Source organism: Psammomys obesus, unplaced genomic scaffold, assembly GCF_907164565.1.
Source record: "Psammomys obesus unplaced genomic scaffold, mPsaObe1.curated_primary_1811, whole genome shotgun sequence".
NCBI classification, from domain to species: Eukaryota; Metazoa; Chordata; class Mammalia; order Rodentia; family Muridae; genus Psammomys; species Psammomys obesus.
In genome coordinates, this window is record NW_026586383.1 from 10,803,404 (window position 1) to 10,829,789 (window position 26,386).

At 46.7% G+C, this 26,386-nt stretch overlaps 1 protein-coding gene across 1 annotated transcript in view; it reads left to right on the top strand.

The window, feature by feature from the left end:
• Snrk (SNF related kinase) overlaps positions 1–26,386 on the top strand; it is a 47,104-nt gene that overhangs the window by 626 nt on the left and 20,092 nt on the right. The window contains exon 2 of the mRNA XM_055601554.1: positions 15,700–16,393. Within this exon, the coding sequence (XP_055457529.1) occupies positions 15,805–16,393 (589 nt within the window). The 5' untranslated portion in view covers positions 15,700–15,804. The remainder of the gene's footprint in view (positions 1–15,699; positions 16,394–26,386) is intronic.

The window sequence follows — 26,386 nt, forward strand, 5'->3', positions numbered from 1 at the left end:
GCCCTTGCGGCAGTCGGGGATTGCGGCAGCGCGGGAGCCGTCGCCGCGCCCGCGGCGGGCCTCAGTTTCCCCGCGGGCCGCGGGGTCCCGCCGCCGGGCTGGGCCGCCGCCGCCGGGTGTGAGCGCGGGGACGCGGCTGTCCTGGGGAAGGGCGCCGGGCCGCGGAAGGGGCAGCCGTCGGCTCCCCGGGGGCCGTAGCGGTGCTTTCTCGGGGTGGGAGCCGCCGTTCTTCCCCGTAGACGTCGCCTGTTGATTTCTTTCCGGACCATTTACATAAAAACACACCTCGCCGCCCGTTGCCCGCGGCGTCCCTGTACGCCTGGGCTTCCTTGACTGGTATTGACGGAGGCTCAGCTCAGCCTGGGAGCGTCGCCCTGAGTTCAGGTCATGGACGCCTGAAGGAGGCTTTAGCTCCGGGCTCCTGAAGAAGTCAGAGGATGGAGGGCCTCTGGGCTGTCAGGCGTCCTCCTTCCCCTTCTTTGTAAATGAGCGTGTTCTCCAAGTCTTAGGCGCCCTGAGGGAGCCACCGCAGTGCCTGACGTTTTGTCAGGGTTGAGGTGAAGTAAGTAATGGAACCCGCACGTGTGAAGCTTTCTGCCGAGTTTCCACCAGATTCCAGTCCAACATCAAAAGGCTCAGGTTGGATTCTTCGCAGGGTTTGGGACACACTGTCCCAAGTCGGTCCTTAACTTATCACAGTTGGTATCTGCTCAGGTTGTCAGGGATTATGTAATCAGTTTGTTAATTTCTGATCTTGTTACAGAGCTTTTCAGATTTATAAGACCATTGCGTTCAGGAAATCTGTCTTCAACGTCTGCTTAAATATCTCTCTTGGAATTGGGTTCTTGAAGAAGAATGTTCTGTACGTGTGGTGATTGAAACGTACTAATTAGACAAGTTTCTTTGAAAGAACACCAAATACATGGCATTCTTCTATTTGACTGTCTGTGTGAAATTGTCCCATTTTACAGACGTAGGAATGAAAGAAATTACATGACATTCCCAAGGTCACATATTGAAGCTTGGTGAAAAATCAAAAGCACAGCCCAGCACTAACTTAATGGTCCCACCTTCAAGACTTTCTGATCAGAAACTTTACTACCACTTTTTGATTTTTAAAATTTTGTGCAGTCATTTATTTTACTTTATACAAAATTTTCTTTTATCCCTTTATGCCCTTCTGATTAAATGTTAATAACTGATTGCAGTATGATACATTAAAGTATTTCTCAACCTTCCAGTGCTGTGACCTATACAGTTCCTCACATTGTGCTGACCCCAACCATAAAGTTGTATTCATTGCTGCTTCCTAACTATAATTTTGCTACTGCTATGAGTCGCAATGTAAATATCTATTTTCCGGTGTTCTTAGGTGGCCCCTGTGAAAGGGTCATTCAACCACAAAGGGGTCACAACTCATAGGTTGAGAACCGTTGGTTTAGAATACCCAAGAACTTTTATAGAACAGACATACATAGGTCTTTATATGGTGATGATGTAACTTAGTCACATAATCCTAAAAGGAAGCCTTGTAAGTGTCTGAATTGAAGGACATTTGTGCTGTTTTTACTGGACAGTCCACTCTTCTGTGAGGATGCTTCCCTCATGTTGAAAGTGAAACTAAGAAAAAGTTTATCGGGGATACTGAGCAGTTATGGTCCTAGGCACCAAATAAGACACAATTTCTGTTCTCTCATACCTTCCTGAGCACCTGTTCAATAGCTGTTATGGCTGTTGAGGATGAAAAAGGATGTGCAGGTGAATTTCCTACACAGCCTGAATTTTCTGACGTTAACACATAGGTGAGAGATACTAAAAGCCTAGTTTGGTGGCATCTCAGCTACAAGGTAGAGTTTTTAGCTGAAACATTTTTTGTAAAAAAAAAAAAGTAATTTCAGCACTAAGTAACCCCAGTGCTTGAGAGTCAGAGGTAGGAAGGAGCAAAGTTCAAGTCCAGCCTAAGCTGCATAGTAAGAACAAAAGCCTGTGTGAAAGCACACACATGTAACCCCAGCACTTTAGAGGCGGAGGTAGGAGGCTTATGAGTTGGAGGCTGGCCTGACTTTCATAGCAGGTGAGACTATAGTGAGACCTTCCTCAAAATACAGCAAAACCCTACTGTTGAGGGTGCAGGCACACCCCAAGCTGTGCGGACAAAAATCTTAGATCTTCTTGGATAGAAAGGCTGAGTGGATTTGGGAGGACAAATGTAACCTTATTCCTGTATTCCTGAAGTGTCCATCTGTTTGGAGGCCCTGGGGTAGAGGGTAGCAGAGGAGAGAGAGCAGAAACCAGGCTTCTGATGTTAGGTGCTTGGAAGCTAGTTTACCTTGGTGTTCCGCAGAAGGATTGCTTTCTGACAGGAATAGAGACAGCTGCTGGGGCAGGAGGCAGCGAGCAGTAGGGGGTACCTCTCGCAAGCGGAGCCAGTCTCAAAGGCAGGGAATTGAGGGAGGATGAGGTCAGCGCAGAGAGAACTAAGTGGAAGGCTGTTGATGTAGATGCAGCACAGCTGCACGTTCTGTAAAGAAAGCATTTGTAAAGGAAGGAGGCCATGGCACCAACTTTGGGATGTGTTGGCTTTCTGTTGTGGTTTGGGAAAAGCCACACTGTCTAGTCCATGGGTCCAGTGGCCTGGGAGCACCCACTGAAGTGTGGTTTGCTTGGGGTGGGCTGGGTCTGACCTGCGTCATTTTCATAATCGTTTCCCATCTGCTCTCCTCCTGCATGTCTGTTTTAGGTTGTGATCGTTCACCCCTTGGGTAACCATTTCTTGCCATTGGTAGGAGAGGCTGTCTTCCCTGAGCACTCATCTCTCATCGTCACTTCAAGAGCCTCCGGAGAATTGCCCTCGGCACCTCCACGATTTGGCCCGTGCTCAGCAAGGCTCTTTGTGTGAATCAGGTCTCTGTCCTTTTCGCATGCTGAGATCCCCAGTCTGCTGCTGATAGCAACTCTGTGACAGGGCCTGGTCCTCCCGGGGCGTGATGCTTTCATTGTTTTCTGGAGTCCAAGGGCCCGTCTATACATTTCTGTTTACCTCTCAGTGGCAGACTGGCCTGCACCGTTTACTGTTGGGTGAAGTCAGTATTCCAGAAGCGTTGACTACACATGGTAACTGGTCAAATCACAGCCTCAGTGGCCTGAATACTCAGCTGCTGGCATGGTTACTTTCTCAGCAACTTCCTGAAGGCTGATGGGCTTTGAGTTTGAATCCTCAGGTGGTAGTCTTGCCTGATACGGTATGTGCACCCAAGAAGTGTCTTCATCAATTGAAATGACTCTTATAAGCTGATTTATGGAAAACATGCTATTTTAATAAGCTGGGCTGGATTTTACTTGCTTTCAGTCACAGTTTTGGAGCTAGAAGGAAATCTTCCACTTCACCAGCATACCTAGAGCTGTCCTCCATTCCCAGTCTGACGTTGCACTTCCAGCTCTCGGGCTCCTCATTCTCCAGGTGTCTCTGCCTTGCCTGGGCACTGTGTTCTTGGATTCTGCCTCTACAGCTAGTGTTTTCTACTTCATCCTCACCATCGCCTTCCCGATCCTGACTGCCCTCAGTTCTGTGCAATTTCCAGTGTCTCCTTAGCTGTCTCCCAGCTCAGTTTTGCCCTTCCAGTCAGGTCATTTTGCAGCTGGAAGATCATTTCTGCAGCCATCATTTGATTGCTGTCTCTTTACCTGAGACCCTTTTGGCAGCTCATATCTGTTTCTGTTTCTTCATTTAATAAAATGTGCCAGTGTGTTTTGGGTAGAGGCTATACCTAACAGTTACTATTTGTCTAGATACTGTACCTGGGTAACAGTATAAAACAGACATGATTTGTACAACTGAACTTACCTAACCAGTGGGCATGCAGATTAGTGGCTGCATGGTCACACAGATCCTGACGCAGTGTGATGACGCTAATGGTATAGGTGTTGTGCTGTGTGTGACGCAGATGGCGACAGGGCCGGGAACCGTCAGGATGGCGGCTTTGAAGCTGTGTGCTGAAGCTGGAGTCAGGGCTGGCCAGGCCTGAGAGAAAGATACTTTGGATCTGTGTTGCACTTGTGACACTGTCCTATCACAGTGCACTCTCTCTGGTGTCTTTCCTGGAAAGCCTCTTTCCTACAGCATGGTTTCAGTTTGTAGCTCAAGCACATCCAGAGATTTCTCTGGGATGCCTTCTGTGAAACCCCAGGTCAGATTTAATGGGAAGACCACCTCTTTTTTAATGTCTGCCCCTGCAGGACATTGTAAACATCTGAGGCAGATCTTCCTGGTTGGTCTGGTGGGAGGTGTTTAGGCCTGATGTGGGAGAATAACAGGGTTAGGGACTAACCTTGCAGTCTTGCTTAGCCCTGGAGTCTCTGGGAAGAAGGCTGAAAAGCTGGAGGGGCCCCTTGGGTAGCTTTGGTCCCTCCCACACTGACTTAGGGTGTTATTTGTCAAGCTGTTCCAGCGGTGACTGCTGTGTGACAGTCTGTTGAGGGAAGCTGCGTGGCTTCTCAGGCCCTAGGGCCATTCCCACTGCTCTGCCTTTTGGTTCTGTGTTGTTGCTGAGTAAAAGAGTTCTGGCCACTCCTAAGGTGGACCTGTGGAGATAGGAGAGGAGCTTACCAGGGGACACTGAAAAAATGGAACCTAAACCCACGGCGTGCTCCTGCTCCGTGTGCCCTTGTGTTGTCTTTCACTCTGGGTTTTATAGCTGGAGGAAAGGTTGGAGGGTCTGTGAAACTTGGTTCACTGTTTAACCCTGGTTCTGGGCTGGGGAGAGTGTAGGACAGTAAGGCTTGTCTGTGAAAGTTCATTTGGGTCTAGGACAGTGTGCTTATGGATAAGTGTCATGAAATGTGTTACTAGAGAATGTGGGTCTCTGAGGATGATGTACAACACTGAGGAAGAGAGAGACTGGATTTTAAAGTTAGTGTTCCGAGTTACCTAATTCTCTGTGGGCTAAATAGTTTTCTGTTGGCATAAAGGAGTATGATAGTGCTAGAAAGATGTGAATGGCAGTGTTTAGTCTGGTTTCAGGGGCTGGTTTATTCCCTTACTTGATGAATATTACCGATCCCTTTAGGAAGGAAACTGCTTTTTTTTAAACAAATGGAAAAAATGTTTGCAAAATACATTAAATTTGCACTTTGAAAAGGGATAAACTTTTAAGAAGTAACTGGAACTTGCCTGAATTTTTCTTGACCTGCGTCCTTGGCTGGGTTTGGGAAGCGTCTTCTGTCCACAGACGGTGTACAAGCAGTGGTAGGATGCTCTTCTCAAGTTGTCCAGTGTTAGTTGACTGCTGGTGGCCCGAGCCTGTGTGTGGTTGCTTGCCCATAAGTTCCTGCCCTAACGTAAACACAGACTCACTTCTCAGTGATGCTCAGCGGGTGAGCAGTGCTGCAGCCGCGCGTCCTTCTGTCCCAGGAACCAGCTCTTCCACAGCATGTCAGGAGGGGGCCAGAGGTGCCCAGAGGTGTGCAGGGCTCTACTGTAGCGCTTTGGTTTCTCTACAGATTAGTGAGGCCTGGGTAGAACAGAAGCACTGCATTATTTTAGGAAAATTTCCTACTCCTGGGTGGGAAGGAGGCAGAGGGAATCCTTCACCTACCTCTGTCCCTGCTGTCTTATTTCTCAGTAAATGGCCAGTGTGAGGTTTTAATAATACAGCAAATGTAAAAAGAACCGTATGTACACAGATTTCCAGTAATTCTGGTTCCTCTTTTTAATTGTTTAAATGGTTTGTGTTTGTGTACAGCACATGTGTGCTAGTGCTTATGCATGTGTGTAGGCCAGAGTACAGCTTGTAGGAGTTGGTTTTCTCTCTCCGTCATTGGTACCTGACAGGTGGACTCACATGGTCAGGCTTGATGGCAGGTGCCTGCCTGCTGGGGCACGGGTTTGCTCCTTGCCTTACCGCATCAAGCCACTTCCAAACAAACTGGAATTCACAAGAGCAGTTTGTTACAGTAAGAAACATTTTTAAATTTGAAACAAGATGACAAGGAATCCCTGGTTTTGCCTTAAAATTCTCTTCTGTCTTCACTGAATGAGGTAACTGAGTAGGGAACTGTCTATGGGTGTGAGGAACTTTTGAAATTAGTTTGAAATCTCTGCTCCCTCAGGCCTTGTTTCTTAAGAGCACAAATATAGAGCTTCAACAGTGTATTTCAAGGAAGTTGGTCTATTTCATAGATTTCCTAGTACAAAGGTACATTGAGTGAATAATTATATACAGAAAATAAACATTTTAGTCATTTTTTTCCTCTGGCTATAAACGCAGTACACAATCACTAATAAATTCTAAGAACAGGAAATCATAAAGAGGGAAAATATATTCCTACTGGTTTAGTGTTTTAGATTTTGACAGTATATACATTCAAACAAAGTCCATAGTTTTGTTTTGTTTTTTAATGGGATGACGTACTGAGACCTAGTGGTAGATTTTGTGTGGGTCTATGCATGTGGGGGCTAGAGGGCAGCCTTGGGTGCGCGCCAGTTAGACTAGGCTTGGCTGGCCAGGAGGCCCCAGTGCCCTGCTTGGTTCTACATGCCTGTTGCTGGGATTTCGAGTGTGTGCAGCCACACCTGTCTTTCCACGGATTTTGGTCACTGCTGATGTTTCTGTGAGCTCTCTCTGTAGCCTCTGACTCTTTCTACTTACTGTTGTACAGCATAATGTTAATACTGGGTAGACGTATTTCTGTATTATGGATGTTTGTGTTATATCCGAGTTTTGACATATTTAAATATTATTGAACATTATTGAATGTAAAAATATTTGTATTCATCTTTATTTTAGACATATTTAACAAGGTAGATGCTCCTTATCTGAAATGCTTGGGGCTATAACTATGTTTTGGAGTTTGCTATGTGTGTGTATTTTTAGAACATTGCATAAATCTCATATCTGAGGTCCAACTCTAAACTTGAAAGTACGCACAACGTATGTTCCATGCACAATTTAGACACATAGCATCAAGGTAGGTTGCATAATACTTGTTTGTTGGTTTGTGAAAGTTTGTCTCTCCTGTGGTCAGGAGATGATTTGGGAGCATTTCAGGTGGGGCTTAGGATGTCCAACCTGTGGTACATACACTGAAACTGTTGTTCACAGAGTTAGCATTCAGCCCCACCCCTTAAAATGTTAGTGACCATTCATTCATTCATTCATTCATTTATTATTTTATTTATTTAAAACAGAGATTTATATATTTATTTTATGAATGCTCTGTTTCCATGCATACCAGAAGAGGGAATCAGATTTCATTACAAATGGTTGTGAGCCACCATGTGGTTGCTGGGACTAGAACTCAGGACCTTTGGAAGAGCAGTCAGTGCTTTTAACCACTGAGCCATCTCTTCAGCCCTTTAGTGATTCTTTTAAGTCATAGTCAGCCAATGCTTTTAGTTTGTGGATGAGTTTTCTTTTTCTGTTCCAGTATTTTTATAATGGCCATCTTCATCCCAAATCAGGGAAAGAAGGGGCAGTTAAAGATGAATTTGACAGAGCTGTACAGGCTTTAAAGGAGAGGAGGTTTAGCTACTGTGTTTTCATGACTTCCCGTCCACAGTCTGTGTCCTGGGAGAAGTGTGTCATGGTGGATTGGCTTTTTTGCTTTGCAGCCATTTCCACATGTGAGCTTTTGCTTAAGTCAAGATTTGTTACCAGCTCTTTCACTCACCTCAGGTGGAAGTGATGGCAGGCTTAGCCAAGAGGCCGATTCTGCTCAGGTGTTTGACTTTCACCTGTGTGTGGCTCTCAGGTTTGTGACTTGGTGTCAGCGTCCCTGCACGGGTCCCGGCTCTCCCCTGTCCGGTGTGCTCAGCATTATTGGGATTGGCCTGTCCCCTCTGTGTGTTCCAGTTCCAACTTGATCTGTTCAGACAAGACAAAGATTCCTTAATCTGGCAGTCTGGGTATTGATCTGCACTGACCACACAGTGCCTTGAGAGAATGAAGTAGACCTCTGAACTGGCATTGTTGTCCTGTGGAGTCCCTTAGTGTTGCCTACTTGCAAGGAAATTAGAACATGATGACAAGTTTGTTGGTTTCCTCCTTGTTCAGGTCTTGTGAGGCAGCCGTGTTGTTGAGCTGTTATGAGTGAAGCTTCTCTGTCATTCTGAAAAGACATAATCTTAGAGTGGATCTCCTGGTCTTCTTAAGAGTCTGTCTGCCCTCTCTTCTGAGGTGTTCCCTGAGCCTTAAGTGTAGGAGCTGTGTTGCAGATGTGTCCATTGGGGCTGTGCACCCCGAGGTCTATTGCTCTCTGCAATTTGACCAATTGTGGTTTTCTGTAATGGTCTCTGAAATCTCACAGGGCCCACCCTAGGCGGAGAACTGCAGTCAGCTAAGGAACACTGAGACAGTGGCCAGGAGGACTCACCTGCTCAGCAAGGAGACCCTATTTGGATGGCCAGTACCAAGAGATCAGTCCCATACACACCCTATACACACAAGTACGCCGAATGAACTCACACCTATGTGTTCATGTGTGTGTATGTGCACATTCACACATGTGACAGAGAAAGAGAGTCATGGATTTGAAAGGGAGTCGTGGGGAGGAAAGAAAAAGAGAAAATGATAAAATGTATTTTAATGAAAACAAACAAGAAAACTTAGAACATATGAGGAGGCATTGCCTTCCTTTGCACAGGCCTGAGATTTGCAGGTTTAGTTTTACCTGTTGGGACATGTCCAACAGGAGTTATTGGCTTACCTCTTTTTTTTTTTCTTTTTAAGATTTATTTATGTACTATGTATACAGTGTTCTTCTGCATGTACATCTGCATGCCAAAAGGGGGAACCAGATCTCATTATAGATGTTGTTGTGAGTCACCATGTGGGTGCTGGGAACTGAACTCAGGACCTCTGGAAGTGCAGCCAGTGCTCTTAGCCTCTGAGCCATGTCTCCAGTCCATGCAAAGAGCGCAGCCTGATGAAGTTGTAAACCCACAGTACTCTTCAACCCCCCCCCCCTCTAGTTCTTGTATAACGTAGGGCCTGTGGGCCTGTGTGGGTTTTAGTCTCTGTATCACCCCTGGAGGAGGATGCACACCCTCAGAGAACTGGACTGTGCTTGTCCTGTGGAGTGTGTGGCCGGGCTCACTGCCTTGATCTCAAGCCCTGAGATTACTGAGGGTCTGTATGGACTTCGAGGTCCCTGTGTTACTTTAGTTGATAAGGTTTGCTGATAGTCACTGAGTGTTGGCTGCACGGTTAACTTTAGTTGGCTCTTGATAGGTCTGTGTTTTAGTCTGCTTGTTCCCATGAGTAAGGATTATGATTTTCATTTTTGTGAAAAACAGAAAGTACCAGCTAGTTTCTATGGGAAAGGTTCAATTCGGTGTTAGATTAGCTGAAAAAACAGCTTTTGGTTGTCTGTAGAAGGTGAAGAACTCTGGCCTCATTTGTTTTTTCTTGGGGTTTTCCTGATAGTACTGCTGAGAGATTTTGTGTGTTGGAATATCAATTGTCTCACTTGAGGGAATGTGAAAGGCTTGGGGTAGCTTGGTTTTTGTACAAGCCTGTTTTGTTTGATTTCTCGGCAAGCTGTGAGTTTTTCAGAGCTGTGTGCAGTGACATCTTTGATCACTTCCGGGGAAGAAGAGCTGCAGGAGACATGTTTGTCACACAGACCCCCGCAGCAGTGGGGTGCCAACAGAAAGCTCGGAGTGAGCTTCAGTTTCAGCAGGGGTAAGCGGTGGCGGCCAGGCTGACAGGGTTAGCCGCGGCTGCTTCTCCAGCTGTTTGAGCAGCTTGCAAAGTGTGTCGGGCCACCCCCACTTCCTTCCTCTTCTCCAGCCACACCTCCATACACAGTAGTTTCTGCTGCCGGAGCTGGAGAAGAGCAGTGTGTTCTTGTCACACCTACCAGGACTTGTTTCTCAACAGCAGTTTCCATATTCCGAGCACCGCTGCTTAGTCAGCCTTCTTCCTTTAGGTCTGCCTAGTATGTGCATGTGTGAGCATGTGCCACACATGCAGGCTGCTCTAAAGTGACTGCTCAGAAGGGTGTCGGCGCGGTTATGCAGGGTTAGAAACACTGATTCTGGAGAGCTTCTCATGAGAAAATGTTCATTCTGCAAAGACAGGAAAAAGTGATCACAGCACGTGGGGTGTCAGCGTTGTAGGAGGGAGTTCAGGCGTGGACTCCTCCTCCAAGATGGACGGCAGGTGGGTGTTTCCTTCCTGCACCCCCCTCTTTGCCAGCCTGTACAGTCAGCTGAACTTGTTCTGAAACTGGACAGATACTTTTGTAATTGGAACCGCAGGACTGGCAGAAGCCACGTGGGTGGGAGACCGCCAAGCTAAGAGTGCTGGTGCTGCTGCCGCTCTCCTGTGCGCCTGAGCTTAAAGCTCCCAGCTCTGCGCCTCACAGGCTTGCTGTGCACGTGTTGCTTGAGATGGCATGGCTGGTGCGGCCCTGTAGTCTTGGCATGTGGGAAGCTGAGGCAGGAGGATGGGCTGCATGTGGAGGCTGGGGAAGCAAATACTTAGATTGTTTTTAAAGACACTTTATTGAAAATCAGATTTTCAGCCAGACAGTGGTGGTACGTGCCTCTAATCCCAGCATTCAGGAGGTAGGTGATCTCTTGAGTTCAAGGCCAGCCTGGTCTACAGAGTGAGTTCTAGGACAGCCAGGGCTACATAGATCCTGTCTTGAAAAAAAAAAAAAAAAGGAAAAGAAAGAAAAAAGAAAATCAGATTTTAGTGTTGGGTTAGAGATGTCATTTTTTTGGATCTCCAGATCTGACAGCTGGTTTCAGTTTGGTGTATTAGGAAACAAGAGAAGGCACTGGTTCAGTGAGCTGCCGTGCAGCAGGCGAGCAGCCTGATGGGAGCAGCAGGGCTGCTGCGGCGCAGACGGGGTGGTCAGCATGCTAACTGTTGTAGTTGTACAGCTTCTTTGGTCTTCACAGTCCTTAAAGATTTACTTTTTTGTCTTTAAGTGTGTGTGGACGCACATGTGTGAATGTAGGTGCCACAGAGCTTCAATGGTTTCAGAGTTGCAGGTGTTCGTGAGCTGTTGGGGACTGAGCTTCGGTCCTCTGAAAGAGCAGTAAGAGCTCTTTACTGCCGAGCCACCTCTCCGGCTCCCTTCACGGCCTTTACAGTTTGTGTGTTTGAATGAGTTTGGCTTAGGGATGAAATATGGTTGTGTTTTAGAAAAGGCAGGGTGGCCTCACACTGTCTTGCTCTGCCCTCCTCTGCCTTCTGAGGGTGGGCTCACCGGCAGGGCTGTGTTCTGTGCCGACATTGTCTCCTGAGGGAACTAACTGTATGGGAAGGTCAGGTAAGTTGGTGAGGCCTGTGACTTGCGACTAGCCCTGACCACCATGCTGCCTTGCTGCAGAGACTATGAATGGCTGCTGGGGGGAGAAGCAGGCCAGGCCAGTGGAAGGAGCTGCTGTGTCCCACTGGGGGCTGAAGGGGCAGTCAGGCTGAGGTCTGCCCGTCAGTGAGCCGGGAACCAGCCACCGTGAAGTGCTCTTTGCTCCCACTGCAGAGCTGGCTTCCTTTTACATCCAGATGTTGTCCTTCCTGTCTGCTTTCTCTCACGTGTTCCTGAACCTGGGCTCACTGATTGCTCAGACACTGGATCTTTAGCATGGGGTGTGAGTAGCTTTGACCTACCAGGATTATCCAGGCCTTTCAGGTCTCTGTGTCGTGTTTCAGGTTTGTGAAGAGCCCATCCACCCCCTTTGGAAAGGACCGTCACTACGCAAGAACTGGCAGCAATGCAGCTGCTTTGCTCACAGTGACAGTTTTGTTTACTGTCTGGTGGCAGACATGAAGGTGTTTTGTGTGCTGCCTGTCTCTGGCACCACAGTGCATTTCTGCCTTGCTTAGGAGAGGAGTGTCTCTGCTGATTCCTCTCCTCAGCTGCTGTCACGGGAGCTCGCTGAGTTTGTCCAGGCGCTCCTGGGTGGGATGGACTTACAGGCAGAGCAGGATCCTGGCCAGAGGTGCATCAGACAAGTCGAGCTTCATTTTGCCTACCGTGCAGTGCACAGTCAGGATTCAGCGATGCAGGGCAGGGCTGTTTCCAGGAGCTCGTTAGACAGTGGAGGTGTTCTTGCTGTCCATTGCCATGATTTCTTCAAAGCTGTGATTCAGGCTGAGGCTGGGCTTAGTGGCGGAGAACTTGCTTAGCGTGAGCAAAGGGAAAGAGGAATAGTAATTACTAGAGGAAGAAACAGAATTGGAGGAGACAGGGTCAGCAAGGACAGAGCTGCCGTTTTCAGGTTTGTCCTTCCTAGAATATACAGTTTTACTTTAAGCAGAATTGAAACAAGTAGAATACACTGAAATCATTTTGTGCATTTCCCTTTAGGAGAAAGAAGCAGCTAACATAGTGGTAAGAGTGATTTGGTGTGTATTTGTAAGGTATGTGGAGTCTGCACAGAGCCCCCTGCAGCTCTCTCTCACAGCCACCACTCAATATTAGCATGAGGCCTGGTGGGCCAGAGGCACTGAGCTCCCTGAGGTCAAATAACAATGTATATATTGTGTGTCTCTGTATATGCTCACTGTATGGGTGTGCGGAGGCCAAAGGTTATCATTAGTGTCTTCCTTGATCATGCTCCAGCTGATCCTCCCAGATTTAAACATTTATTTATTTACTCTCTCTCTCTCTCTCCTCCCTCCCTTCTCTCTCTGTATGTGTACACATACATACATTCCTGTCTCTTTGAAGGTCAGAGGGCAATTTCTGGGAGTCTGTTTTCTATGTTTATCACGTGGGCTCTAAAGATAGTGCTCAGGTTGTCAAGCAAGGACCTTTACCCCCCTAAGCCATCTCACTGGCCCTCTCCACCTTATTTTTTTGAGAAGTCTCTAACGGAACCTGAAGCTCAGTGATTTGGCTAGGATGGCTGGTTAGCCAGTGAGCGTGAGATCAGGCCATCTGTCGTTGTGGCCTGTCCAGTGTGTCGTGTCACACCTCAGGCTCCCCAGCTTTTGCATGCTGAGGTTAAAAGTATGGGACTGGGGATCGTACTCATGTCATTCTGCTCGTGTGGCAAGTGTTTTACCCCCTGAGCATTTTCTCGGTCCGCAAGTTTAACTTTTAAAATCCTCAGATTCTTTTATCTAATCTGATCTATTTGTTACTTTCCAGCAGTGCATCTAAACAAAAATATAAAGAAAAAGAATAAAGATGAAAAAATGTGTAGGCAGTCCCAGGAAGTCAGTTTTGAACATGAAAGCTGAATTTGAAAAAAGAAAACGCAGCAGACACTAGACAGGCCGGGACAGCTGACTGTACAGAGTTAATTGACGCAGACAGTCCCTGGCCTGATCTACATGCGGGAAAGTTTCTTTGGGAGGCCCGCTGTCCAGATACAGAAGCACATTTCAATTTAGACTTCTCTGTTTATGCTGGTTGTTGAAATTATTAGCTCAGGTGAACTAGGAGAATACAGAATACAGAAGAGGCTGGCTCTTTTTTCTAACACTTTTATTACATATTAGTTTCTTTAAAAAAAAAAAAAAAGGCTGAGATCCGATGCCCTCTTCTGGCATGCAGGTGTACATACAGACAGAGCACTCTTACACATAGTCTATATAAATAAAAAGATTTTATTTTGTGAGTGTGTGTGTATGTGTGTGTGTGTGTGTGTTTGTCTGTGTCTGTGCTCCTGGGTACAGGACCCCATGAAGTCCAGAGGAGGGTGTCAGATACCTTGGAACTGGAATTAACGTTGGTTTGGGGATTGGAACCCTGGAGCTGTGTGAGAGCAGGAAGCGCTTTGCTGAGCCGTTTCTCAAGCTTCTGTCCTGGTTTACTCACTAACAGTCGTTAGAAATGGACTGATTCTGTTTCGGCTCTGAAGTGGGCTTATAGAGAACCAGCTGAACAGCTGAACTGGCTGTCTTGAATGCTCGGGCAGGTGTTGGCTGCCCTGCAGGAGAGTCAGCTCCTCCTCGCCCTAGCCCTGCAGTCTAGGCCAGCCTACTTCACATTTCTGTGCCTCAGATGGGGTGAGGAGCCCCTGACTCAAGGTAGTTGTAAAATTGGAAAGTGTAAAGTTTGATATGTGGCTGGTGTGCAGTGCTCATTGAGAATAGCAGTTCCCACATGACACACCGTGGCTTCTAAAACACAGAGCACGTTAGTGAGCATGCTATCGTTGGCCTGTCTGAGTTTGTCGTGTGTGGCTTTGAGGTGGCCTCAGTGATGTAGTTTTCAGTGACGGTAATAGCATAGTGAGAAGGCATCTCTTCCAGAATTGCATTGCCTCTGTATTCTGTCCCAGGTGTGACGTTTGTGCAGTGGTCAGACCTGCCAAGAGTGGCTCAGTGAGGAGCTTGCCTAACGCTGGACCAGCGCTTGGTCTCCAGTGTGGGCTGTGAGGTCTGCCGTGCACTGAATTCCAGGGTCATTTCCGCCTGTCATTGAATGCACAGTCCCCGTGGCTTTAAAATGAACTGGTCTGAGCTCAGGAGCCTAGGACACAGCCTTGCTTCTGTGGCAGGGTTTCAGATAGTGCGGGCTCGTCTTCTGATCTTTAAAATGGCGTGCTATTGCTCTGATGTGGCACAGCCCTAGTGAGCCTAAGTTTCAGTTCAAGGTTGTGCGCACCTCCATCATTAGACAGCACAAGTAGTGCGCCTGCTTTTATAGGACGAAGCTGCAGACATGAAAGAAGGCTTCGCCAAAGTAGTGGGGGTGTGAGAGTGCATATTGGTGTGCACATAAGTGTGTCTATGACTTGTCTGGGAGGGTAGCATGCTCTTCAGTTCCTCAGTGGATCCTGGTACTCATTTCTAAAGCATTTGTTCAGTTTGTGGATTTAAAGTGATATTTTAATTTATATAAATTTATATATTTGTTTTTTTCTGAGTCAAGGTCATTTATAAAAACATTTCTATATTAGAATATATTATAAAGATTGAAAAATTTAAGTATGATAAGAAATTTGGCCTCTAAAACAAAACACTCTTTGAGACTTAAATGGTCTGTCAGCGTGCATGTTTATGTGCTCTGGGAAAGTGAGCAGCCACGCAGTTTATGTGTGAGTTAGTGAACTTGCATCGAGTGGACACAAAGAGTGGGCTATGTCCACCTGGATTAAGTACCTGCTGTGACCAACAGCCTAATCCCTGCTGTCGTGAAGCGGAGAGTCGCTGGGTAAACATTTTGGGAAATAAGTTCCTTTGCAAATGTAATAGGACAGCTTCAATTACCCTTTTGTGTTGGTGTTGATGAAGATTTGGGGTGATGACAAAGATGGTCTTCAGGAACCTTTAGATACTCACAGATTACATGGTATCACTTGAAGATGCACAAATGTAAGGTCAGGGAAGTCTGTGTCTGAGGGGCCTTTGGACATATCCCTCTAGATATGGGTAGTCTCTGCAGGAAACGGTGCTGGGTTTCTGCCTGCGTGTTCTTCATTTTCCCTTTCTTGTGAACTCTCACCATGTTTTTAAAGACTGATGAAGTTTTACTTTTGTAAGATAGTTGTCATTTAAACGTACCTTATCAAACTTGTCAGTTTCTTATTTTTGATGTCCCTCTTTACCCAAAAATTGCTTCCAATGAGCTGCTACTTACTTAACTTCCCAACGTGTGTTTTTGTAAACTCTTGAGTATAAATAGCCTTTTAATAATGACCCTGACTTACTTTGTGTCTCCTTTGACCTAAGGCTCTCAAAATGAACTAGATGGAAAGCAAATCCACAGGTGACTGTGTCTCTTGTCTTACAGGTGTCCATTGCAGTGCTGACAATGAAGGCCTTATTTCCAGCAGAGCTGCTCATATGAGAAGACCCTCTCAAGCACTTTAAGTATCTTTCCCTTCGTCACACCAGCATGGCGGGGTTCAAGCGAGGATATGATGGGAAAATCGCTGGATTATATGATCTGGATAAAACCTTGGGTCGAGGCCATTTTGCAGTGGTTAAACTTGCTAGGCATGTCTTTACAGGTGAAAAGGTGGCAGTCAAAGTTATCGACAAGACGAAGCTCGACACTCTAGCCACTGGCCATCTTTTCCAGGAAGTACGGTGCATGAAGCTAGTGCAGCACCCCAACATCGTGCGTCTCTATGAAGTCATAGATACCCAGACCAAACTGTACCTCATTCTAGAGCTTGGAGATGGAGGAGATATGTTTGATTACATAATGAAACATGAGGAGGGTCTTAATGAAGACTTGGCCAAGAAGTACTTTGCTCAGATAGTTCATGCGATATCTTACTGCCATAAACTCCATGTGGTTCACAGAGACCTGAAACCAGAGAATGTGGTCTTTTTTGAAAAACAAGGTCTTGTGAAGTTGACAGACTTTGGCTTCAGCAACAAATTTCAGCCTGGAAAGAAGCTCACTACCAGCTGTGGGTCTCTTGCGTACTCTGCGCCGGAAATCCTGCTTGGCGATGAATACGATGCCCCTGCAGTAGGTAGGTGCCCTGCCCAGGCTCTCTGCTGGTCGTTCATTGCTTATAACAAAATAATTTCAAAGAGGATTTTGTTATACATATCTTTCTTAGGACGTTCCATTTCGGGAGTACTGTGTCCCTTGGCTGGCAGGCAGGCTGTTTCACATCGGTAAGGGAGAGCGTCTGAGAGCATCTTTAAGACAGAGGTAGTTAGAGTGTTGTTGAGGGGCCCTCTCAGGGCACTCATTGCATCTTTTTTTCTTAAAGTCTGAGTTCATTTCCTTCCTGTCTTCTTAGATTGTTTTCTGGCAGTGGCCTTGGCTGTCCCTTCCTGCAAATGACCTTTACCAATCTTGTCACACCACATTGGAGTGATAACATGAACATTACCCACAGTGTTAAGAATTAGAAATTGGACTCATGCTAGCTGTGACCTTGAAGAGTTGACGGCTCTGTTTATTTCTTCATCTGTAAAACGGATAGCTTTCCTGTGGTGTTTCGTCTGCATTTTCAGTGTGCAGAGGGAACTTTGCCCCAGCTCCAAAGAAACAAAGGACAGAATGGGAAACTACTGTGCCGCAGGCCTGTGGGGGGGGGGGGGGCAGCTGGCATTCCGGCTGTCCTTGCTTTCTCCCCAGCATGGTTCGTACTCTTGTCCAGAATTGCCTGTCTGTGGTAAAGGGCTTGCTGCCTTTCAGGATAGATCAGCTTTGTCCCATTGGGATGGTGTCATTTGTGAAGTTCTTATAAGAAGTTGTTTTCACTTAAAAGGATTTGTTGAACAGAAGGTGCTGTCAACTTTAAGTTTTATTTCACCTTAGAGAAATGTACTCTGATGCTATATGCACAGGACCTCAGACTCCGTGGACAAGAGTGTTGCTGTGTGAAGTGCGGGAGATGAGTGGTGACAACAGCATGCTGACATGATGGATTGGTGACGTCACAGTAAAAACTGTGGGGAGGTAGACTTTGTTACTCATCAGAAAATGCAGCCATGCTGACGGATAGGCGTGGCTCTAAATATATACGACAGGGTGAGCTGGATTGGAGCTGAGTGAGACACCTCCCTGCCTCCACACCTGAAGCCAAGTGTTGTGAAAAGCAGGGCCTGTTACATAATTTAGAAGACAGTTTGGCAATACCCTGGTAAAGAAAGAAGAACATACATGTGACCAAGTAGTTCTCGTGTATGTGTGTAACCCAGAGCCTTTGCCCAGCCCAAGTCACACCTCCTCAACCCTTTCAAGGAGTATGATTACATCACTGTTGAATAAATTGTTCAGTATTCTGTACTGAATTTTGTAGCTTGTTGAAAATGGAGCATGTACGTCATTGTGATGGATTTCCTCAAGTGTGGGTAAGGGTAGAAAGCAAGTTGGCAAAGAGCACATACAGTGCAGATTTTATGTATGTCTGAAGCACGGTGTGGTGGCGTGTGCTGAGGGGCGATGCCACGAAAGGGACAGTGGAGACTCTTCCCAGAAGTGGCATGTCTCTGCTCTGTCGGCACTTCTACGCTGCTGCCCAGGTATTCATTGTGCCCCCCTCTGCCCTGCATACTGCGTGCTGAAGTCTCTGAGAGTTAGACAAACGACAGAGGTGTTCGGAGAGCCTTACGACCGCAGGTGGCCACTGTGTTGGAGAAGCACGCAGGGTTTTGGGCTCATGTGTTACTTCCTTATCTTTGTTATTCGACCTTGCCTGACCCTTTGTAATGGGAATAAATACAGAATTGCTCCCACAAAGGAACCAATTGGTCTCTCTCCCTGTTAATCTGCTGTTATGCCAAAATTAGTGGCGTTTTGGCGAAATGAATGTAGGCTGACTCTGTCATTCATTGTGGTACACGGCTCCTTTGGCCTAAGCTCTGTTGTCGTTTTGTTCTTCAGGGAACCAGATTTCAGTTTCACTCATCACCTTTATTTTCTATGCAAGTTTTTCTTTTCCTGATGCTTTCTGAGTTTCCCCTCTTCTTTTATGGTGTTGTGGAAATTCCTTTAGTGTCTTCACTTTTAACACGCGCTGACCCTGTGCCGCCCGCAGTCCAGGCTCTGCCTACTTCTGTGTCGCCCCCTGCCCAGGCTCTGCCCATAAGTGTAGTTACTGTTCTTGGCTGTGTTAGTCTTCAGTTTAGTTTCCTGTTGCATTTTAAAGCTATTTACAATGAGGGGATTTGTTTTGTTTTGTTTTTAATTAAAGGGGCGTAAATGTTGCCTTTTAGCATGTTGGTTTTTAATATCTGTTTTTAGTTCATTGAAGCTAAGGAATATACCCAATTGGGTTTTGCTTTGTGAAATAATTTTGTACTTTTTTTCTCAGTGGCTTGATCATAGTAATATTTACAGTGGTGGCTTGCATGCTCCCTATATGATTAAAGTGTGTTTTGAGTCCATGAAGAGTTTTATGAGGTTGGTCATTGTGTGATGTGTTCCTTTGTAGCCTGTCTCTTCCCAGAAGAACGATAGCAGCCTCCCACCCTCATCTGTGATTCTGTTATGATCAGCTTATGCTTTGCATATGCTGTTTTTAAGCTGTGTAAAGTATGAGTTACAAGTTTAGTTCCTGTGGTGAGTATACTTTTGCTAGTAGAAAAACAACTTGCTTATATGGTTATTTCACTTCAGATCTGCTTATTCATCTGTAGTTATCTGTGTTTAGTTTGTTTTCTTTCAGTAACATATAGCTTTTATTTTTGCATCTAATCCGTGAGTCCATTTTAAGGAGGTGAATTTAGTTCGCATTATTGTTGGAATATTTGAATTTACTTGATTTTTTGTAAAAATTATTTATTTCATTATGTGCATTGGTGTTGCCTACATGCATGTCTGTGTGAGGATGTCAGAAACCCTGGAACTGGAGCTACAGGCAATTGTGAGTTGCCATGTGGGCACAGGTCCTCTGGAAGAAGAGCCAGGGCTCTTAGCCACTGAGCCATCTCTGTTACCTTAAGCGTGGCTTCACAGTAGTATAATGCAAAACTTTGGCTTCAGATCAAGTGTGTAGCTCTTTGAAGGAGGTGTGTGTGTGTGCTCTGCAGATTTCTCATGCTCAGGGCTCTGTGTTTAGTGCTGATCATGTCAAGTTGTGAGGACCATGTACCTGTGCATATTAACACTGTGCATATTAACATATAGATGGGAGAATTCTTCCTGGGTCTGTACCCTCCTGTATCCAAGTACTGGCCTTTACATGAGACTGGCCCTCAATAACCTGGCACTAGCCAGGAGCAACCTCAGGCATCGTGGTCCCTTCCTGTGGCCACTGAATGCTCAGCTCTTGTCTTCAGAATGAGGGCAAGGATGTCTGATTGCTACTCCTGACAGAGCACGCTCAGTGGGAAGGAAGAGAGAAAACTGTCACTGCTTGTAATTGACATGGTTAACTACCTGGAAAACCTCAGGAAGTCCACAGAAAACTTATGAATGACGTCAGTGCACAGGACTTAAACTTATAGAAAACACAGTTGCAGTCTGTAATAACAATGAGCCAAACACATGGAGGCCAAATTGAAAACAGTATTATTTATAATGAAATGTATAGGAGTGTGTGTGGACACATCTAACTGAAAGTGATGATGCTTGTGAGAAATCAGAGACCTGAGTAAATGAAGAGCAAGCCCCATTCATTGACTGAAGAGTGCAGGGTAGACATTCATCTTGGGCACAGTCCCGGCAGACACCCCACAGCTCTTCACACACAGAGATATAAATGTCTGTAGGGAAAGGCAGGGGACCTAGAATAACTGAAGTAAAAAAAAAAAAAGAAAAGCAATAGCCAGGATTACAGAGGAATCACTAATAAAAACGGATTTTAAGCAGTATGGCAAAATAAAATGTACACTTACCCTTCAGCCTTGTAGTCCCCCTTCTGGTGTGTCCCAGAGAAGTGAATATTTGTGCTCACATGGACCCCCAAGCGCACCGTAGTGGGGAGAACTACAGCATCCACACAGTGGGATTGTGTAGCAAGGCACATGCTTTAAGTCCAGCTCCTAGAAGGGCGGGGCAGGGGGAGCCGCATAGTTACAAGTGAATTGTCTCATAATAAAAACAAGCCCACGGCACACCAGAAGACTGTGTACTCTAGAGTCCCGTGTATGCGACCATCTTGACGGAACATTGTAGGGAGCACATTGGTGAGTGAGCTGTGCAGGGATCCATGTCTGCTTCTGCCTGTGATCTACTAGACTTAGGTAAGGTCCTGCTCCCTGGGGAATACCACGTGACCAGTGTGGACACTGGGGGTTTGGCCTGTGAGTCTGTGTGTGTGTGTCCATGTGTGCACTGGAGTAAGGGCTGTGTGTGTGATTTCAGACAGCAGTCTGTCTGCACCTTACTCTGGAGTTTGTCATTGAGCCTCTGCAGAATCTGTTGCCCAGAGGAGGAGGTTCCTGAGTCTGGGTGAGGCTACCATTGCAGGCACCCACCAGTCGTGGGAACAGTGTGATCATCACTTGTGATGCTGGTTAGAGCCTAGACATTGTTTAGAGACGACTTCTTTTAGTCAGGAACAAAACCAGACCGCATCTGCGCATCACGGCTCATGCCGTGACCCCTAGAAGTAGGGAAGCTGAGACAGGAGGAGTACTGTGAGTTTGAGGCAGGCCATCCTTAAATCACAGAGTGGCCAGCACAACTCTGAGGATTGGTTTCCTGTTCCTCCCTGACTCACTCTCTTTCTGGTCTCCTGTAGCCATCAGTGGTGATGCTCTGGGCTGTCTCCTGACTCTCTTCTTCCTTTGTTCTGAACAGACAGCCCTGTTATGGGTCTTCACACACATGCCAGGGTCTGAGGCCTTACTTCTCCAAAGGCAGGCCCTGACTCTGGTCCTTCTCCAGTTCCCTGGATCCTGTTACTGCCTCCGTCAGTAGAGACTGACATGAAAGTCCCCGAGCACTGACTGACGAGAGTCGCAGTGCTTTAGGCTGTGCTGTCTGCTGTCCATGGGGACGTTTGGCCTTAGATGCTGGCCGCCTCTGGCTGTGAGAGAGAGTCTGAGGTGCTCTCTACTCTGGAAACCTATCCTCAGGGGAATTTCCGCAGGGTTGGCTGCCATGGGAAAATGAGGAGGGAGGGCAAGCCTGGGAGCTTTGCTCACATGTTCTCCCACATGTTGGTTTTAGTTGTATTTCACTTTCAGAAGGTTGTTTATAAATGCGCACTAGGTCAGCTTTTAAAGCTGGGATCTTTCTTCCCTTAAAAAAAAATGTAAACTAGAAAAATGAAAGTGTTGGTATTTGTTGTGTAGTTGGTTAGTCTCTGTTAAAAACAAATGTAGCTTGGTTGGTAGAGCATTTGCCTGACATGCACAAGACCCTGGGTTCAGCCCCACTGCTGCCTACACCTGCTGTATCCTGGCCAGGCTCTGTAAGCCCCGCACTCAGATGTGGAAGAGGGCTCACAAGTCTTAAGACCATGACCTACCCTCGCCCAGCCTTCTCTCACACATCTGTATAGACACGGGAGGCTGGAACATCAGGAGGGCTCTCAGAACGGGCCAGCAGCAGCTGTTCAAACTCAGAAAGCATGGAGTTACAGAATGGATGCATCTTTAGGTCACATGCTCAAACACCCTTCTTCCCATCATGGGTGTAGTTTTGATGTGTAGTTCAGGCTGACCTCCACCTCACAACCCTCTTGTCTCAGCGTTCCGAGTACTGAGCTTATAAGGGTGGGCCTGCGTTTCCTGTTGTTCTAAGCTGTATTTATGTGTGAAGTGTAAGCCTTTTGAAGAAGAAAAACTGGGTTAGAACAAATGTCTGTTTTGTTTGCTTTTGGAACAAGGTGTCTTGTAGCCCAGGCTTCAGTGCGTTTGTAGCTGAGGATGACCTTAACTCTTTCCTGTGGTTTCTGTCAGCCTCTCACTCACCTGCCTGTGGGGGCAGGGGCAGGGGCAGGAGCAGCGCTGAGTGGGCCGTGAGACTGATCTGTAGAAATGGGGCTACGGCTCCTGTGCCTTCCCCAGCTTTTCTGTGTCACCCCATCTTCCTTAGTACACACACCTAAATAATCGCTTCAGCTTTTTAAAACCCCAGCTTAGCCAGTTTTTGTTGATGAGCTTTGTTTTGTTGTTTGTAAGTAAAGCCAAGGACTAGGAAGACAACCCAGTTGGTACGATGGTTGGAGGACCTTTGTTTCATGCCCAGAACCCATATTTTAAAAGTCAGGTGTGCTAGCATCGTGCTAACAGGGGGATGGGTAGATCCTTGAGGCCAGCCCAGTCTGCTTGGTGAGCTCCAGGTCAGTGAGAGCCTCAGAGAGCATGAAAGTAGTGGGTGTGGGCACCTGAGAAGCAACGCTAAGGCTGGCCTCTGGCCTCCACACGTACTTGTACACCTGCAGGCGCGCGCGCACGCACGCACACACACACACACACACACACACACACACACATTATGTGTTTTATAAAATTAATGCTCAAACTAATATCCTTATAATTTGACCTAGAATCATTTAAGCCTCTGGACTTTAAGGTGGAAACTGTAGCCTATCTGCCATTGTGGCTCTGTGTCTGGGGACTTTCGGGACAGAGGTCCTCTCCAAGGTAAATCTCAGCCTGTAGCCCAGATAGTGGACATGCTCTTTTGCTGAAAATAAAGGGTAGTGGAGAGTGCAGTGGCTGTGGAGGCCAGAAGAGGGCATCAGGGATTAGAATTGCCAATGATTGTGGTCCACTGTGTGGGTGCTGAGAATTGAACTCAGGTCCTCTGGAAGAGCAGCCACTGAACCATCTCTCTACCCCTACCCCTCTCATACACACACTTTTCTTACTGCAGGTTAATTGCCTAGGTGATGTGGATAGGAAGTGTTGACAGGAAGTTTGAATTAAGGTTCCTAGACAAGGCTGTTCCTGAAGAGGCTGCCAACAGTGGACACACTCCAATGGCCTCACTAGATGTTAACCAGGTTTGTGTGCTCTCCACTGGACCATGAGATCTTTGCTCAGGTCCTAGGAGACCTCCCCATGGAGGGGGACACCCCAGATGGTCCTAGGAGACCTGCTGTGGGCTGAGAGCTCAGCAGCTGGGGGATGCCCCAGATAATATGTCCATCACTGTGCAGGTGGGCTTCCTGTCTCTGTTGAGCAGTAACTGCTTCTTCAGGACATGAGTTAACAGCACAGCGCCTCATCCGGTGCTGTAAAGATTACGTGTAAGTCGGCTCTCAGCCTGTGTTGTGACATCCAAAGTAGCCTTTTTGGCCCGAGGGTTTTAGTGATTTTTATGCTTTTCAGATACTACGTATAAGAACCTTTATCAGAGAACACCGTTTGCTAGCTGTGTTTAGCTGTCACAGGGAAGCAATGAGGTTACACCTTTGGGCTCCTGAGGGCTTGCTCTCTGTAGACCAACCCGACTGGCCTCTGAACTCCGAGTTTGCCTGCCTCTGCCTCCCAAGTGCTGGGATCAAAGGTGTGCGCCACCACCCAGCTAATGGCTATACTTTTTAAAACTGATAACAGCAAGGAATCACAGCGACACTCAAGCTGAACTTGAGTTGACTTGAATGGAACAACCCAAACTCGGGCACATTTCTGGTGGAACCGCAGAGTCAGGCTGCCTCTGCTGCCTCTGTGGAAATGGCTTGCCCGGTTCTGACATTAGTCTGCACTCACCTAACAAGCTCCTGCAAGCACACACTTGGTCCTTTACTCAAGGCAGTGAACATTTATGTTAATACAATAGCCGGAAACAGCTGGGGGTGTGGTTTAGTGGTAGAAGGCTTGCTCTGGGTTCACTCTCCAGCACCCCCCACCCCCGAAAAAAGCCTGTAAGCAAAAGCAGTGCCCCTAGCAGCGTTGTCCATAGCTGCTGCAGGCTGAGGTGTGCTGTGGAGCAGCTGTTGAGCTGAGTGCTGCTGACCAGGAGTCTCGGGTGCTCTGACGACACCACATGCCTACACTTACGGCAAAACTTAGAGGACACAGATTAGATCCCTGGGCCTTGCCCTGGGAGCACTGCAAGCTGGGTGTGACCACAGGACAGCGCAAAGGAACTGTGCAAGGCGGTGCGATGAAGCCTGCCTGTGTTGTCATTGTGTACTGCATTATCAGGACTTTGGATCTACCCTAACTGGGGTACCTTGGGATGTGTGTAAATGACACCCTAGGGAGCGTGGGGAGAGTGATCAGAACTATAGTATCTTTAATAGGCTAGTTATCAGGATTGTGTGTGACATCAGTGAGAGTGGAGCCTCCTGACAGGCTGCCAGTAGGTCTTTCTTACTGGCATTAAATGTTCTCCACTTTTACAACCAAGAAATGGGTAGCCATGTTTTAGAGAACTCTTTGGCTGAAGTTTTAATATGAAGGCACAGCCTGAGGAAGTCAGCCAGGTTATATATACATTTGCTATAATTTCTAGGAATACATACTGATGTTTTTCAAATATAGGGAAACAAGTTTGCTACATGTCTAGTGAAGGTGTCGGGTATGGAGAACTGACCAAGAATGAATGCATTGATGTGTAAGTTTTTTAATACATTTCTATTTTAAAGTTTATTTCTTTTTGCTTCAAACAAGGAAGTCGGGCCTTCTGACAAGGTTAACATTTAACCTTGTCAGTGCTATATCCTTTTAAAATGCATGCCTCAGTTTCCCCAGGCTTTGTTTGTTAAAGCACTTCGCGGCTTCTGAAGGAAGCCTGATGTCTCAGCTGAAGTTTCCCCCATCTCCGTGCACTTTAGATTTTATGCAGAATACAAAATCAGTGGAAGCTTCCCTCACCAGCGAAGTATCAGGTTTGCACAGACTTCAAGTTTGTCAAGTGCAATTATGGATGCTCTAGTTGTGTTGTAATAACCAGACAAATGGAGCTGCAGCGCATTCGTCCTGACTTGATGCACCCCTAGAGTTGGACTAGTGTGTTGCACTGGGCGGGGGGGCTTTGAAGTATTCAGTTACCCGACACCAGGTGTGATGTCACTGTGTCCTGACAAAGACTCTAGAGGGCACCCTTTGAAAGAGCACCCTCATGTATGTTGCTGTGCCCAGGCCCTGTCTCCAGGCTTTTTACTTTGATGAGATGGACACCTTGGACTTTGAGATCAGTATTACAGCACAATTGAATTGACCACTAGAGATTTTTCCCCTCGACCTTATAAAAGGGAGGTAGCCATCAAAAAGATCGAATTCTGTAAAGATGTGAATTTATAACAGATTCTTCATCATAGTCCTTAGAAATTCCTTGAGAGGTTGTTGTGATTAGGTAGAAAATTTGAGGTAATCAGGGCACTCAGATGGACATTGTCTGGGAAGGTGACTGACCCACTTGCCTGTGTTGGTTCTGACTTTGGTGTCCCCTTTACAAAAACGCAAATCTGTCCCGAAGCAGGGAGGTGGGATTAGTCAAAACAGCTGCAACACTGCCTGGTGCCTCCCTGGCTCATGAGCATGAGGTCAGTGCTCTCCACAGCTCCCTCCACACATGCACACACACACACACATATGCACACACACACACACACAGCTATTGACTCACAGTATGTACATACATAGAAGCATGGTCAGTAATCCTGGGTTTAGAAAAAGCCTTTATGGTGGCTGTAGATTTTTGTGCAACAAAGCTGGGTTTATTATCTGAGTTTTTTTAATCTTTGAAGCAATTACTTGCGTTAAAAGAGTGAAATAATTTGACAGACAGTGGTGGTGCGTGCCTTTAATCCCAGCACTTGAGAGGCAGAGGCCAACAGATCTTTGAGTTCAAGGCCAGTCTGGTCTACAAGTGAGTTTCAGGACAGCCAGGGCCACACAGAGAAACCCTGTCTCGAAAACCAAAACAAGAAGAAAGCAAGAATTGAAATGCTTCTTATTACTCTTATTGTGGAGAGATGGATCTACGAGTCCCTGGAAAGGACCCGGTAGATTGCCTGTCACAGGCAAAGACACTGTCTGCAAGAATCCAGATGGGCAGAGGCCGCATTCTTTCCCCTTCATTCCTGTAAAGAATCTCTCTCTCTCTCTCACACACACACACACACACACACACACACACACACACACACACACACACACAC